This window comes from Pipistrellus kuhlii, unplaced genomic scaffold, assembly GCF_014108245.1.
Source record: "Pipistrellus kuhlii isolate mPipKuh1 unplaced genomic scaffold, mPipKuh1.p scaffold_m20_p_22, whole genome shotgun sequence".
In the NCBI taxonomy this organism is placed as follows: Eukaryota; Metazoa; Chordata; class Mammalia; order Chiroptera; family Vespertilionidae; genus Pipistrellus; species Pipistrellus kuhlii.
In genome coordinates this window covers 1,888,725-1,903,216 of record NW_023425521.1, presented here as the reverse complement: position 1 = coordinate 1,903,216, position 14,492 = coordinate 1,888,725, and the positions used below count along the sequence as shown (strand labels likewise).

The 14,492-nt window shown below is 61.6% G+C and overlaps 1 protein-coding gene across 10 annotated transcripts; it reads right to left on the bottom strand.

Annotated features, from left to right (window-relative positions):
• Positions 1–2,553: 2,553 nt before the first annotated feature.
• On the bottom strand, positions 2,554–13,415 carry EPN3 (epsin 3). 10 transcript variants are annotated; one of them, XM_036451345.2, is made up of 10 exons: positions 13,038–13,414; positions 8,993–9,696; positions 7,922–8,010; positions 7,191–7,271; positions 6,857–6,985; positions 5,846–5,933; positions 5,149–5,418; positions 4,851–4,967; positions 4,504–4,731; positions 2,554–4,346 (listed from the first exon to the last, which is right to left on the bottom strand). In XM_036451345.2, exons 2-10 carry the CDS (start codon positions 9,552–9,554, stop codon positions 4,006–4,008), a joined length of 1,905 nt encoding a protein of 634 aa, XP_036307238.1. In that variant the 5' UTR covers positions 9,555–9,696; positions 13,038–13,414; the 3' UTR covers positions 2,554–4,005. The 10 variants fall into 10 exon arrangements, with proteins under 10 accessions (XP_036307238.1, XP_036307239.1, XP_036307240.1 ...); XM_036451346.2 differs by having other exon boundaries at positions 7,922–8,040; positions 9,038–9,696; XM_036451347.2 differs by having other exon boundaries at positions 7,922–8,037; positions 9,038–9,696.
• Between the last annotated feature and the right edge of the window lie 1,077 nt (positions 13,416–14,492).

Below are 14,492 nucleotides of genomic sequence, written 5' to 3'. Positions count from 1 at the left end.
GCAAGGGGCGGGCCCGGGCAGCGACCTCATCGCCGGTTAGTCGCAGCCAACACTCGGGGCGGTGACTGGTCTCAGAGCGCCTCCTGGTGGCCGAGCGCGGGATTCCATACAGGACACCCTGGGATTGGGAGCACCTGGGTTTGCGCCCAAACTTGGGTGGGCTCAGCTAGACCTCAATCAGCTGTCTGAGGGAGGATCACCCTCCTGAGGAGAACATGGGGATCACGAGGATGCCAAGACCGCGGCATGTCAACCCGTGCCCATTTTACAAATGAGAAAGGAGGCCGGAGCGGAAGATCGGGTGTGTCCGGGCCCATCCAGCCAGTGAGCTTTGCCTCTGTGTCGCCTCTCCATATCGAAGCCCAGCTCAAATCGCACCCACTCCAGGAAGCCTTCCCTGACCAATAATGACGAAGCCACTTTACGTCCCACCATACACTTTACACACTTGTCTCGTTTGCTACCCCGCCTACCAGACACTCTGCTAGTTACAGCCATAGCAGAGAGAGACCAGGCCCCTGCCCTTGTGTTGTGCAGTCTGATGAGGGAGGTAGAAGCTGATCTGAAAGCCATACAAATGAAGGGACAGCCACCCACCGCGAGAAGGACCATGACTAAGAATAACAAGGAACCTGGTCTGGGGGGAGAGGCAAGGGGGGAAGGCGTCCCTGAGGAAATCGTGTTTGTGTAGCAGCCACCAAAGAACAAGAGGGTGCAATCTGCAGATTACTGGGGAAGCAGGAAGAGGAGATATGCAAAGGGCCTGGGGCAGGGCAGTGTGAGTCACGGCTGAGGAACTATAGGAGGCCAGCCTGGCAGCGGTCCAGAGCACAGGGAAGAGGGGCGGTAGATGAGATTGAGGTTCCGGGGAGGGGAGTGGAGGGCCCAAGTCTTTTCGGGACTCCTGAGCTGGGAGAGGGGATTTTGTGGTTGAGGGAAGCAGAAGAAAGCTGCTGAAGGGCCTTGTGGAAAGCTCCCTCTGACTTCCCAAGGAGGAATGGCCTGGAAGGGGGCAGGAGAAGCAGCAGGAGAGGCTAGGAGGCCCGAGCAGGCCCAGAGGAGAGGGTGGAGGGCTGCAGAGGTGGAGGTGGAGACGGAAGGGGATGTCAGGAGTGCTTTGCAGAGCGGGGCTTGTGCTGGGTCCGTGTGCTGAGGAGGCGGTCCAGGGAGAGGCTTCGGTGGGGATTGCTGAGGTCAGTTCTGCACATGTTGGCTTGAGGTGCCTTTGAGACGTACAGGTGGACATGACAAGGCTCCGGATTGCAGAGGAGAGGGGGTGGGAGAGAGGAATCTGGGTGTTCGGCGTGGAAACGATGCAGGCACAGGAGAGATCATCTGGCAGGCTGTGGTGAGAGAAGGGAAGCGGGCTTGGGCCTGGCCAGGGAACTCAGGAGTGCATCCAGAAACGACAAGAGGAAATGGCCACAATGTCAAGGGCAAACCAGGACAGGGTGGCACCCCAGAAGCAATGGGACAGAGTTGCAAGGAGAGGGGTTCCAGGTGGTCAGACTCCAGAGAAGCCAACTGGGATGGGACACAAAAAGGTCCACTGGCTTTAACAACATGGCCATTGGCAGGCCTGGCCGATGCTGCTCCAGTGAGGTGAGGCTAACAGCAGAGGCTGGCAGAGTGGGTGAGGGGGCAGGGAAAAGGAAGGGGATGCAGAGAGTATGGACATGTGATGGGAAAGACACCTTCAAGATGGATGAGGCTACTTATGACCAATGCCAAGGGCAAGGATTCGCTTTAGAGAAGGCAGCTGATGATACGGAGGAGAAGAATCTCTGGAATGACAACAGGGTTGGCAAGCCGGAGAGTCTCATGGGTGCTCCCTGGGAGACATGAGGGCAAGGTCAGAGAACAGGGAGCCTGCCGTGACTGTGGAAGAACCCGGGGTGACATCCACCTCCAAGGTGTGACCACTGGTGAGGGTTGCTGAGATGTCATGGAGATGCAAGGTCATCCTCTTGGACAATAGAGTCACCAGGGATTTAGCAAGACCTGGGTGATAGAAGGCTGTGAGGCAAGACTGAAGCATGGCAAGAATGAGGTGGGACGCGGCCCTTGGAGTGGTGGTGGGAGGAGGCAGGGACAGCCCAGTGTTCCCAAGCTTCAAGGAAGGAGGGGTCTTCCAGGAGGAAGATGGTCTGGAAGTAGCTATGGGGAGCAAGGGTCCCCACCTCTTCTTTGTGGGAATCGAAACAGCACCCCTGGGGAGAGAGGGTCAGGGAAGCAGTGTTCTCGAGATAGCCAGTTGAAAAGAGCCTGAGTAGGGGAGGGGTGAAGGGTGATCAGTGACCAAGGATGGAGACCACCTGTGTGTGTGTGTGTGTGTGTGTGTGTGTGTGAGGGGGGGGGGCACAAGACAGATGGGGGCTGGATTCGCACTGCCTGGCAAACCAGGAATGAGGGGGATGGCAGGTTAATCTGCCTGGTTAGTCTCTGAAGAGGGTGAACCCCGGGCCACATGGACGGCCTGGGAGGAGCCACCTAGCGACCTCATTAGGAAGGAACTCTTGTTCCCATGTGACAAGGAAACGGAGGCAGAGGCAGAGAGGTTACGCACTTTACTCGAGGCCAGGGAGCATAACCACTTATTACCGAGTGATTATGGTGTTAGTGTCACTGTGTGCAAATCTCGGAGCAGAGCTTTGAACTCCTGTCAGTCTGACTCCTACGTAGGTGCTCTTGTCCAGGCTGCCTGTCACAGCCAGGGTGGGACTCCCTGCTCCACAGAGCGCAGCCTTCGGGAGGAGAGCAGCACTGTGTGCCTCCCGAAACCCCAGCTTTGGCGTTTCCAGCCAGGGGAAGGCTATTTTCTCCCTGCCCCCCAAAGGGGGGGCCAGGCCCTGAGCACTAAGGACGCCTCAGTGCCTGGTGGTCCAGTGGTTGGAGAGCATTGAGTAGAAAAGGAAGGAGGGTGACCAGGGTGCTCCCCAGGATGAGGCAACACCCCCCCCCATCCCCCGCCTTGGTTTCCCAGATCCCACATAAGCCTCAGGCTCCGTCTGCACGGCTGAGATGGAGTTCATCGCCAGCCCCGCGAAAGGGAGGGTGGGGGGGAGCGCCAGATTGAAGGTGACTCAGTGAAGCCCAGGAGCTGGGGGCCCCTGTACCTGGCTCGCCTGCCCCCCGCTGGGTTCGGAGCTCGGGGAGGCTGTGGGCTTGGTGTGATGCTTCGTGGTTTCTTCACAGTCAAGCCAGCACTTGGTTCGAGACAGTCGGTCAATATTTCCCAATTAAACCCGCTGTGCGGCCTGGGACCTCCAAGCCAGTGGAGCCGAACTGTCTGACGCGGAGTCCCAGCCCCGCTCTGTGCTAGCATTGTGACATTGAGCCTCAGTCTCCTCCTCTGTAAAATGGGTTTTGCACTTGGCTTAATGCTCTGCTGTCCGCATTTTGACATTCTTAATCGTGTTCTGAGCAAGGGGCCCTGCGTTTCCCTTTTGGGCTGGGCCCCACAAGTCACGGAGCTAGCTCTGAAGGGGAGTCACGTTACCTACTCCAGAGGGCGGTGGCAGGAATTAAAGGAAGTAACCTGTCTAAAGTGCTTAGCACGTGGGTGTGTAATACATGGGTTCCTGGCTATTCCATCACCCCAACGCCTGTGTGTGACCAATGAATGAAGATGGTCCAGTGAGGGAGCGCTGAGGGAGCTCCATCTGGGAGCCAACGTGCCAGGCGGAGGGGGCTGTGCGGGGCGGGGGAGCGTGTTTGAGCCCCACGTTGTGGAGCGATTCCCACAGCAGCCGGGGATGTGCGGTGTGGTCCAGACCGGGCCGCCACGTCCCGCAGAGAGTCCGCGTGGTGAGAGCCGAGACCCTGGGGTCCAGTCTTTATTGCAGGACGTGGTCTCGGCCCGAGCAGTCTTCAGTCTCTAGCTCCAGGACCTCCCAGGACCTCCGGGGTGCCCTAGCCTTGGGGTGGAGTCTTGGCCGGTCCGGGCTTCCCCAGCAGATCCTAGCCTGGCCCCAAAATCTGGGGAGCAGGTCGGCGGTCCGGTGCTCAGAGGAAGGGGTTGGTGCCGGCCTGCGGGGCGGGGACCGGGAGGAGCGGCCCTGCCGAGTCCAACGCGGGCAGCAGCGGGGGCGGCAGGCTGGCGGGCGGCGGCGTGAAAGCCCCGGCCCGCGGGAAGACGCTGACGGAGGCGGGGAGGGTCACCCCGGCCGGCACGCTGCTGAGGGGGAGCGGCAGGGAGGTGCTGTAGGTCATGGAGCTCAAGGGCGCCCCCAAGGGCCTGCCGGCCGCCAGGCCCAGTGCCGGCGACCCGGTGCGCATCTGGTTCAGGGTTGGCCTGCCCGGCTCGCCTGCACCAAATGGGTTGGTGGGGGATGGAGCGCTGAGATCTGCAGAACGAGAGGGGAAGGGGGGGATTGGGGTGGGGTCGGGGTACAGCACTAAAATAGGAGGGGGCCAAGATCTAGGGTTTTAGAAATAAGGAAGAAGAGTGAGATTCCAGGGCAAGGGCTGGGCTCTGAAAGGAGGGGCGCAGGGGTGCCGTACCTGTCAGGAAGGGGTTCCGGGTCTTTGCAGCCTGGGGTGTCTTGACTAAGGAGTCAAGGTTGACCAACGAGGAGGCTGAGGGGCCCAGGAAGGACTCCGGTGTGCGAGCTCGGGCCTCCTTGCTGGGCTGGGTGAGGGCTTCCCCCACGATGCCTAGGTCAAAGGCATCTGGCTCCTTGGTGCCATTCTGCTTGGAACTGGGGATGGGGTCTCCAAACAGGTCCAGCTCTGGAATGCAAATGGCCAAGAGAGGGGCTGTTCACTCTGCAGGAGGAAGAGGGCAGCGGCCAGCTCTGGGCAGGCCCCTCAGTCCCCAGAGCTGTGTCACCCCCCTGCCTCCTGCTTACCCACGGGACTGCTGGGTTTCCCCGAGGGCAAGGCCTGGGCACCCTCCAGCCCCTCCTTGGTCTCTGTGGATCCTGGAGGTTTGGCAAATGGGTCAAAGGCCGAGGTGCCACCTAGAGCTAGCCCAGAAGGGAAAGGGAGATGAGATGGGTTGGCAAAAGGAGCAGGCACTAGACTGACCTCTTTCCAGGCAATCACCCCTCCTAATGGACAGGACCTGCTGCCCAGTGCGTGGCCCTGGAGAGCAGGGGACCCAGACGTCCTCCAGCCCCTCACCGTGCCCTCTGGCCCTTCACTTACCAGGTGTGCTGGGCGCTTCCACCAAGGCCCCCCAGGGGTCAGCCCCAGTGTTGGGGGGCTTGCTGGGGGAGGAGTTCTGTGTCCAGGGGTCGGTAGTGGGGGCTCCAGCAGGCAGCACTGGGGTCCGGCCCCAGGGCTCAGAGGAGGACAGCGTAGGGGGCAGGTCCCAGGGCTGGCTGCGGGACAGGACGCTTCCCGCGGGGGCCGGAGACCAGGGGTCCGCCGAAGGCCCCCAGGAGGAGCCGCTGGGCTCTGGGTTGGACCTGAGACCTGAAATGGGAACAGCACAGACGTGATCCCAGGCTCCCCCTGGGCCTTCCCGGTCACCCGGTCCAAGTTTTGAGGCTAAGGGATCCATTTCATAGATTCGGGGTGCTGACTCAGAACCACCCAGCAAGCTGGAGCCCAAATCTAGTAAGCTATCCCAGGCGCCTGGACTCGGGGGCAGCTCAGGCCACATCCCAGTCAGGGTCTGGCTGGGACAGGAAGCCAGGGTCACGGGCAACAAGAGCACATTTCTGGGATCATGTCCCGGGATCTGGGTTCTTCTGATGTGCTCCCCCTTCCTCGCTATGACACCATGCCAGAGAGGAAGCTGAGGCTCAGAGACAGAGGTGGCTTGCCCCGGGGGCCCTCAGCTGTGGGAAAGGGGGTCCCAGGAAGGAAGGGGTTCTCTGGGGCCAGCCCGCATGCCTACCTGGGATGTCCCACGGGTCGGCGGAGCAGTGTGTGGAAGGCGGGGCAGGGGTGGGCGCGAAGATGTCCGCCAAGTCCAGGATGGAGGACTGTGGAGAGGAGAGGCGGCCGTGGCTCAGAGGAGGGCGGGCCCACAGGAGGGCAGGCCCGACCTGCCTTTCAGACTCCAGCTCCTCCTCTCCATCCGTTCCGTAAACACCTTGCAAGGACCCCTCGGCCCTGCTCAGTGCTGCTCGGTTCGTTTCCTCATCCATTTGGTGCCTGGCTTTCCCAACAACCTCGTGCAATAGGCACGGGAGGTGGTGCTGTGCCCATTTCACAGATGAGCTGGCTGAGTCCCAGAGAGAGGGAACAATCTGCCTGAAGTCACACAGCCAGGGAGAGACAGAGCTGGGCTAGAACCCAGGCCTGTCTGACCCTTCCTCAACTGTTCTGCTTGCTCCTCAGCCCATCAGTGGTAGGACTGGTCACATGACTAGCTTACCCCCCCTAAGTGTCCGAGAGGAACTGGCCACAGTGAGCACGCAGAGCCAGCAGAAAAGGGGCAGAGACACCCCGGGGGTAGCTTCGGAGGGTGGCCTTGTCTCCAGCAGCTACCCACTTCCTCCTCTTGAAAAACATGCCCATGAGCCCGTATGCCTGAGTCCACCCCCAGTCTTGATCCACACCTCACATCATCCTAGCCTGTCAGAGCTGGAACTATCCAACAAGCCCACTATATAGAGGGGGAAACTGAGGCCAAGACAACAACGTGCCCCAGCCAACAAATCCAGAACCCAGCTCAGGGTCTCTGGTCAGGGTGCTTTGCATCCCTTTGCCAACAGCGTGGTCACCAGCCTATGCAGTATGGGACCTGACCCGGGACTGCAGCACCCCCTCCGCCCCCATTTCACTGAATAAACACTTAGGTAGTGCTTACTGTCTACCCAGCACGGTTCTGTACTCTTGGCAGATATGAACTCCGTTTATCTCCCAGGCTCTTGCCAGCCCACGCCCCCAGCATCCTCCCTACCTGGCTGGTTTTCAGCTTCTCTTCCTCCTTCTTCTCTTCTCTCTCGGGCTCTCTTTCCCTCCGACGGTGGGCTGCAGCCCCGGCGCCATTGGCCATGGGGGAGTCCTCTGCCCGCCAGGACCTCACCTCCTGCAGAAGGCACAGAAGGAGTGAGGAGGGCGCGGGCAGCCCGGGCTGGACGTGAGGGGACCTGAGCTGCGAGGAGAAAAGTGCAGGATGGGAGGCAGCTGAGAGGTTAGCACCGCGGACCACCAGGTGAAGCGGGAGGAGCCTGGTTAGTGCCCCTAAGCACCTCCACCAGCACCGGCACCAGCACAGGAGGCTCCGCCACTACCTTCTGGTGCTCCTGCCGGCTCAGGCGAAGGGCCAGCTGCAGCTGCAGGTCCTCGTCCCTGAGGGAGGTTGGGGGGACTGGCTGCCGGGGAGGAAGAAGAAGGTGAACTTGGCCCAGCCCTCCCACTCCTGGGCCCAAAGGTGACGGAGCTCCGCCCAGGGCAGGGGACGGAGAGAGACGCCCACCCCGGGCCGCGATGTGATGTGGCCTTCCCCACGTGGAGAAAGCTCAGTCTCCTGAGTCTCCGTGGGCCCTGCTCCTGCCTGGTCTACCTGGACCCACAGAGGTGACGGCAGAGAGGAAGGGGGCATGGGGGCTGTCCCTGTCCCCCAAAGGGTAGCTGATGGCGGGGGTAGTGGTGGTGGTAGCATGTCTCTGTGTCTCCCGGGAATGTGTGTGTCAGCAAACACACCCCTCCCTCTCTATGAGGCGGCCAGCCGCAGGCACGTGCCACACTCACCTACTCCCAGCCCATGACACACTCACTATCCTTCCCAGGCCCAGCCAGAGGGGACTGGGAGCTGGACGGTGGCCCTGCAGGGACAATCCCAGGGACAGACGGGCCCCACACTGTCCTTGGGAGCAGGACGAGCGCTTTGGGGCCGAGAGTAGGGTAGCCCAAGAGCCAGAGTGTGGGGATGCAGGCACCTCTCCTTCCTCCTCCAGCTCCCTCCCCATGCCACCCTCAGCCCAGCTGTGGGGCCCTCTGGGCCGCCCGGGAGGGGCCTCACCTTCTCTGCCTCCTCGCGGCTCATGGCCAGAGCCAACTGCAGCTGCAGCTCCTCCTCTCCCGACGTCTGGGGCCGCGCCTGCTCCAGGTCTGAGGTGTAGCGGGGGGATGAGGAGGAAGCTGCAATGACCGTCATGGCTTCTGTGACCACACAGGTGCCCGTGGGCTCCCACACCCCTTTCCCTCCAGAGAGGAAGGCTCAGAGAGGGACATGGGGGAGAGAGAAGAGCAGGCATCCCAGGGCCCCAGGGGGCCAGGCCGTGTGCTTGGCCCTTTCTGTAAGGTTTCCTACCCAGCCCATAAAGATTCCAGTTCCTCCTCTACAGACCCCCAGCAGCTCTGACCCTCCCCCAGGAGGTCAGAGTTCTGCAGCAAGACTTGAACCCAGGTCCACCGACTCATCCAGTTGGGCCCCATCCAGCCTGAGGTCAAGTGCGGTGCGGGGGTGAGATGCTCCAACCAAGGTCACAGCTGTCAGAGCCCACAGCGTAAAGCCGGGGGCTTTATGGAAGGAGGGCCTCTCTGAGTAAATCTCAGACCAGGGAAACCCCCACCAGGAGGCAGAGGAGGGTCAGGAGCCGCGCATCAGCCACCCCCATTTTCAAGGACAGGGCCCTTGAGTTGGGGGGTGGAGGTGATGGGAAATGCTACCGATGGAGTATGGGGTGCCATGTGTCTGGGTGAAGGGCTGAGGGCTTTCCTGGGCCTGGTCTCATTCGTTCTCGAATTCCAACCATTAAGGTAGCTAAGATGACCCCTATTTGATGGACGAGGTCGCTGAGGTTCAGAGAGCTTGTTGTCCAGACCGCACAGCCTGGATGGGGCAGGGGGAGGGATGCTCCCGGACCCCACACCTGTCCTACCAGACAGCGAGCCAGCAACAATAACAGATGCATACGGATGTTACTGTCTACCCTAGCTTGCTGAGCACATACTATTTTCAACGCATTTGGCCTCACACTTGACTCTCCTTATCTCACCAAATCCTCACGACATCCCTCTGCCGTCCTAGGGCCAGGACGGGAACTCAGACACCTCTCTGTCCCCAGCCGTGCACCCAAGGCCCACTCACAATTGTAGGAGGACGGGGAGCCCCGGGCGCGGCCGAAGTCCTCGCCCTGGCGGCGGCTGAAGCCCAGCTGCCCGCTGCCCAGGGCCATGCCCTCCAGCGCCATGCGCTCCTTGGTCTTGAGGGCGTGGGTCCGCTCCTGCCGCAGGCGCTCCTCGTCCTTGAGCAGCGCCATCACCTGCTTGACCTTCTCGCGCACGTTCACGCCCTGGTCCTTGCCGTCGCGGTCGACGTACTGGAAGTCCTTCAGCGTCTGGATGGTGAAGAGGTTCTCCCGGCACTGGTGAGCCACCCGCTCCGAGCCCGTCTTCAGCAGGTAGTCCAGCAGCGTCAGCGCCTTGTACACGTGCCGCCAGTTCTTGCCGCTGTCGTTGAGCCGCCGCCACAGCATGCCCATGACCTCGGCGAAGGCCACCGTGTTGAAGGTCAGGTCGGCGATCTCGGACATGAGCGAGCTGGGCGGGCCCCAGGGGTCATTGCTGGTGGCCTCGCGCACCTTGATCTCCGCCTCCGAGTAGTTGTGCACGATGTTCTTCACCTGGCGCCGCAGCGCCGAGGTCGTCATGGCTGGGGACGTGGAGAGGGGCGCCCCCCGCCCCAGCCGGGGGTGGAGGGCCGATGGCCACCGCCGTCGCGAGGTCACGGTTTCCGGGGAGGGGCCGCCGTGCGCTCAGCAGGGCGGCTGCGTCCTTGGGTTCCACATGGGTCTGAGGAAGAAGAGAGGGTTGGCAGCTTGGGGGCGGTGGCCCGCCCCGCTGGCCGCGCAGTCACCCCCTGAGGGCCTGTGCAGGGTGACCCCGCAGCCAGGAACAGCCTTCAGCGGGCATTTGTTATGTTTCCTTTCAATACTTTATTGATTTTTTTTTTTTTTTTTTTTTTTTTTTTTTTTTTTTTTTTTACAGAGAGGGAGGGAGAAGGAGAGTTAGAAACACTGATGAGAGAGAAAGATCCATCAGCTGCCTCCTGCACAACCCCCACAACCAAGGCACATGCCCTTGACCGGAACCGAACTTGGGACCCTTGAGTCCGCAGGCCGATGCTCTATCCACTGAGCCAAACTGGTTAGGGCATGTTTCTTATTTTAGTTATGATTTAGCAGGCACTTCTAGCTTTGCATGCACATTTCTCTTCACCCCCACACTACAAGATGCTATTATTGTTATTATCTCCATTCACAGAGGGGAGAAATGAGGCTTCCAGCGAATTAATTGACTTGTCCAAGATCACAGAGCTCATAAGTGGGGAGTTAGGACAAAGCCCGGCAGACACACCCCAGTCCTTACCCTTCCTGGGGGACATGACAAGGACCCCCCAGGAATGCCTACTCGCCTAGCTTCTGCTTGGGTCCCTCTTCCCCTTCCTGCCAGGATCTAGCTTAAGACCTATCCTTCCCAACTTCTCCGTCCTCACTCTTCTCTCCTCGTACTGTTAATTTTGTAGCTGGATTCATTTAATACTCTTTCCTGGGGCCTTCGGAGCCAGACACAGGGTGCACCTAAGCCCAATGGAGAGGCTACAGACAATCACAGCCCAGCGTGGGAGCGCAGAGGAGCACAGGGAAATCAGGGGAGACTCCCCAGAGGAGGTGACAGTTAGCTGAGACCAGAGATCTGAAGCCAAGGAGAGGAAGAGGGAGCCAGCAAGGTGGGCTTGGGGGAGGGGCGGCTCAGAGGGAATACCGTGAGCCGGGCCACTGAGGGCGGAAGGAGCATTGGGAGAGGCTGCCTCTCAGAGGGTTTAGCTGCCGCCACCCACACTGTGCACACAAGAGCACGGAGGCCAGAGCGGGGCCGTGGCCTGCCCACAGCCACACAGCATGTGGGTGGCAGCTGCGGGCACCGAGGCCTCCAGAAGTCTACTCCAGTGTTTACCGTCAGTGTCACCACTTTCGTAATTAACTCGGAGGATTGCTCCACTGTCTCCGCCCCACCTTCTCAGCCAGAGAGGAAGCTCTCTGAGGTCAAGGCCAGTCTGGGCTCCCCAGGGCCCAGGGCCCAGGGCCCAGGGCAGAACGCTGATACCCCAGCCGCAGGGGGATCAGGGCCACCCTGTGCCCTCCCCGCAGCCACGGGGCCAGGCCATGTGCTGAGAGCAAGCCCAGGCCCAAGTCAGACAAATGTTCTCCCACGGCCCTGCCAGAAACCCAAACCAGGGTCCTCCTGACATCACCATACTCTGTACGTGTACACACGGGCATGGGCACACACACACACACACACACACACACACACACACTCGCTGCCTGGACCTGCAGAGCCTCCACTTCACCAATGAACCCCCACCGATACCAGCACCCACAGAGCTGCACCTCTCAGCTCTGCCTTGGGACTCAGAAGGAGTTTATTCTACAACACACACACACACACACACCCCCCGCCTCACCCCTAAATTCAGTTCTCCCTCCACCCAGTCCTGCCAACACTGGGCTCCTTTCAAAGGGGCCCACAGGCCTCCGTAGTTTTCTCCAGGGCCCAGGGGCCTGGGAGAGCCTCACCCAAACGCCGCGGGGTCCCGTGGGGGACCCGGAGGGATGGGGAGCGCTCCCTGGAAGCACTGCCTACCTCTGTCCGCTGTCTTTCTGTCCCGCCGGCCTTCTGAGGGGATGCCGCCGGCCAGCACTTGTTTAACTCCCGCCCTCCCCCTCACTGGTGACTCAGACCCGTCTTTACCTCTCTACCCGGTGGGCTGGCAGGTGGCAAGAGCCAAGATGAGAAATAATTGTGCCCCAGAGCCCGCCCTGAGTGCGTGCCCCTCCCGGAGCTGGCCGCTGAAACCAGCAGAACCAGTCAGGCATCCTGGCTCCAGTGGGAGCTCTGCCTGGCCCTCCGGCCGCCTGGGGTGGTGGGAGGGGCCCTCAGGGTGGGCCCTGCAGCCCTGCCTGGGCTTTTCTCCGGGGAGGTGGGCACGGAGGGGCCCTCTCTGCCCGAGCTGGGGGGAGGGAGGGCTGGAAACACCTGCAGGCCGAGGCAGCCAGGTAGGGAGGCAGAAGGGGGCAGGGTGAGGCCCGGGAGCGCCGAGGGGAGGGCGGAGGAGAGGAAGGAACGCGGGAGGGAGCGGCCGGGAGCGCTGCCAGCGGTGTTACAAGCAAAGAGTTTTATCGAACACAATATGCCCAGAAATAAAAGGGAGTGAAACAGAAACCCAGCAGCCGATAAGGCAGCGGCGGCGGCGGCAGTGGCGGCCGGCAGCCCGGTGTGGAATTACTGCAGTGACCTTGAGCCAGACCCTGTCAGGTGGAGGGAAGGACAGAGAAGGCCGAGCCTGAGAGGCCAATTCAGAGACAGGGGAGAGGGCAGGAGGGGCAGGAGGGCAGGGGAGGAGGGAGAAATCCACTAGGCGGGGGTCAGGGGGCACCAAGGGCCAGCAGGGGGTGGGACCAGCGTGGGGAAGGGGGCAGGTGTCACCTATAGTAGGGTCCCAAGGAGAATGTTATAGTGGGGAGGGGGCTGCTGTTCCCAAGGCCCAGAGGACTGGGGGACCTGTCAGGACTGGGGAGCCGGTGGTATCTCCAGAGTAAGGGTTCAGGGAGATGGAAAGAACCCAGAAGTCTAGAGTTTTTCCAAAGTCTGTGGTGCCCCACCAGGGCACACCCCCTCCCTCCTCTGCTCAGGCAGACTCTGGCCCCTGCCCCCATCAGCTCCAGCGGGCGCAGTGGGGGAGTGGCAGTGCCCTAACTCTTGCTGCTGGAGGGACAGGGGAGTGCCCTCTGGCTCTAAGCTTAGGTCCTGGGGGCACTGGAGTTGGGTAGAGGATGCCCTGAGCCTGAAGGTGCATCCGGGCTGAGGAGAAGGGGTTGGTGGAGAGGAGCAGGAATCTCTGGGGAATGCCACCAAAGATGCTAGTTCCAGGATGGGGTGCAAGCCCCCCCCCCCCCCTGGCACCCAGCCTCCTTCCTGGGGCAGCAGGGAGAGAGGGGCTGCAGGCAGGAGAGCCACTAGAGGCCGGCTCCACCGCCCTGCCCTCCTCACCCCTTTCCCGCAACCTGGGAAGGAGATTAAGCCCTGAGCCTCCCATGAGGGCACCCCGTAGCCAGGGAGGGGCCGCTTACCTCTGGTGCTGGCTCCGCGGGTCCCCGCCCCAGGACCACAAGCAGCCTCTGCAGTGACCCTCCGAGCTGCAGGGCGGGGGGACGGCACGGCTTCAGGGGCGCCCCCAGAGCCATCCACCACGGACCCTCGTCCCGGAACCCCACCCTCTCCCAGGAGGCGCAGAGCCCTCGGAAGGGCAGGGCGCGGCAGGGTCCCCAGGATGGGCTGAGCTCTGCCCCTGGTCCGCTGGTCTCCTGGGCGCCCGGCCGGCCGGGAGGAAAGTTGCTCGGCTGGCCGGGCAGGTCTGCCTCAGCAGTAACAGGACACAGGAGGCAGCGCAGGCAGGCGGGTTAACCCCTTCCTGCTGGCCAGGCGGCAGCACCTTCCGAGGGGGTGGGAGGCGGGAGGCTTGCCTGCTCCAGTGCGGGAGGTGCTGGTGCCCGCGGCCCACTCCCACCCTGCAGCGAGTTAACCCTTCCCCTGCCTTCTCAACAGGAGAGGCCGGGAGGCCCCAACCCCGGCCCCTCCTCAGAAGGTCCTTTCCCCTGGGCTGGCATCTTTGTAGTTAATGCCCTCTGAACCCCCCCCCCCCCCCGCTGGCCCTCTTGGCCATGCTGGCATGGGCACCGGGACTCCAGGCACAGCCCCTTCTCTGCCTCGACTACAGGAAGTGTTCTGCTCTCTCCGAACCTCCTCCTCTGCCTCAACGGAAGGATGCTCGAGGCCCGAGGCCCACGAGGTCCTTCCTTACCAGCAGCGCCAAATGCAAAACCAAGCGGGGGTAGGGGGACTGTAGCCGCCCCCTGGGTCTCCCACTCCCACCGCTGCTCCGTGGGCACTTCAGGCAACAAGCCCACCGTGAGCATCATCGTTTTTCTTTTTAATTTCCTTTTTATATAGTTCATTGATTTTCTACAGAGAGGAAGGGAGATAGTTAGAAACATCGATGAGAGAGAAACATCGACCAGCTGCCTCCTGCACCACCCCCAACTGGGGATGTGCCCACAACCAAAGTACATGCCCCTGACAGGAATTGAACCCAGGACCCTTCAGTCCGCAGGCCAACGCTCCATCCACTGAGCCAAACTGGCTTCAGCGCAACGTCGTTTTTCAAACCCGGGGAGCCTGGTGCCCACTTCACACAGGCAGCCTGGCCGGAGAGCAAGGACGGCCCTGAGCCCGAGCTAGCAGCACCTTTCTTCCCGAGAGCCAGCTCTCCCACCGCACACTTCCCTGAGCGGGGGTAAAGCCCAGAGGCTGGTTTCAAGGCAGAAAAGTGGCTCAAGGAGGCCAGAGGCTCCAGCAGGTGCCAGCTTTCCTCCCCGTAGGACCACACCCTGAAATCCAGAGCAGTCACCTCTGGCTGGGGACAGAGGGATCCAGCCTCTAATGAAGAGTGTGGTGGGCATGACCTCAGACACCAGGGCAGGGCCCCTGGCCCCGGCTGAAACTTGGACCCAGGGCGTCTAGTTCTC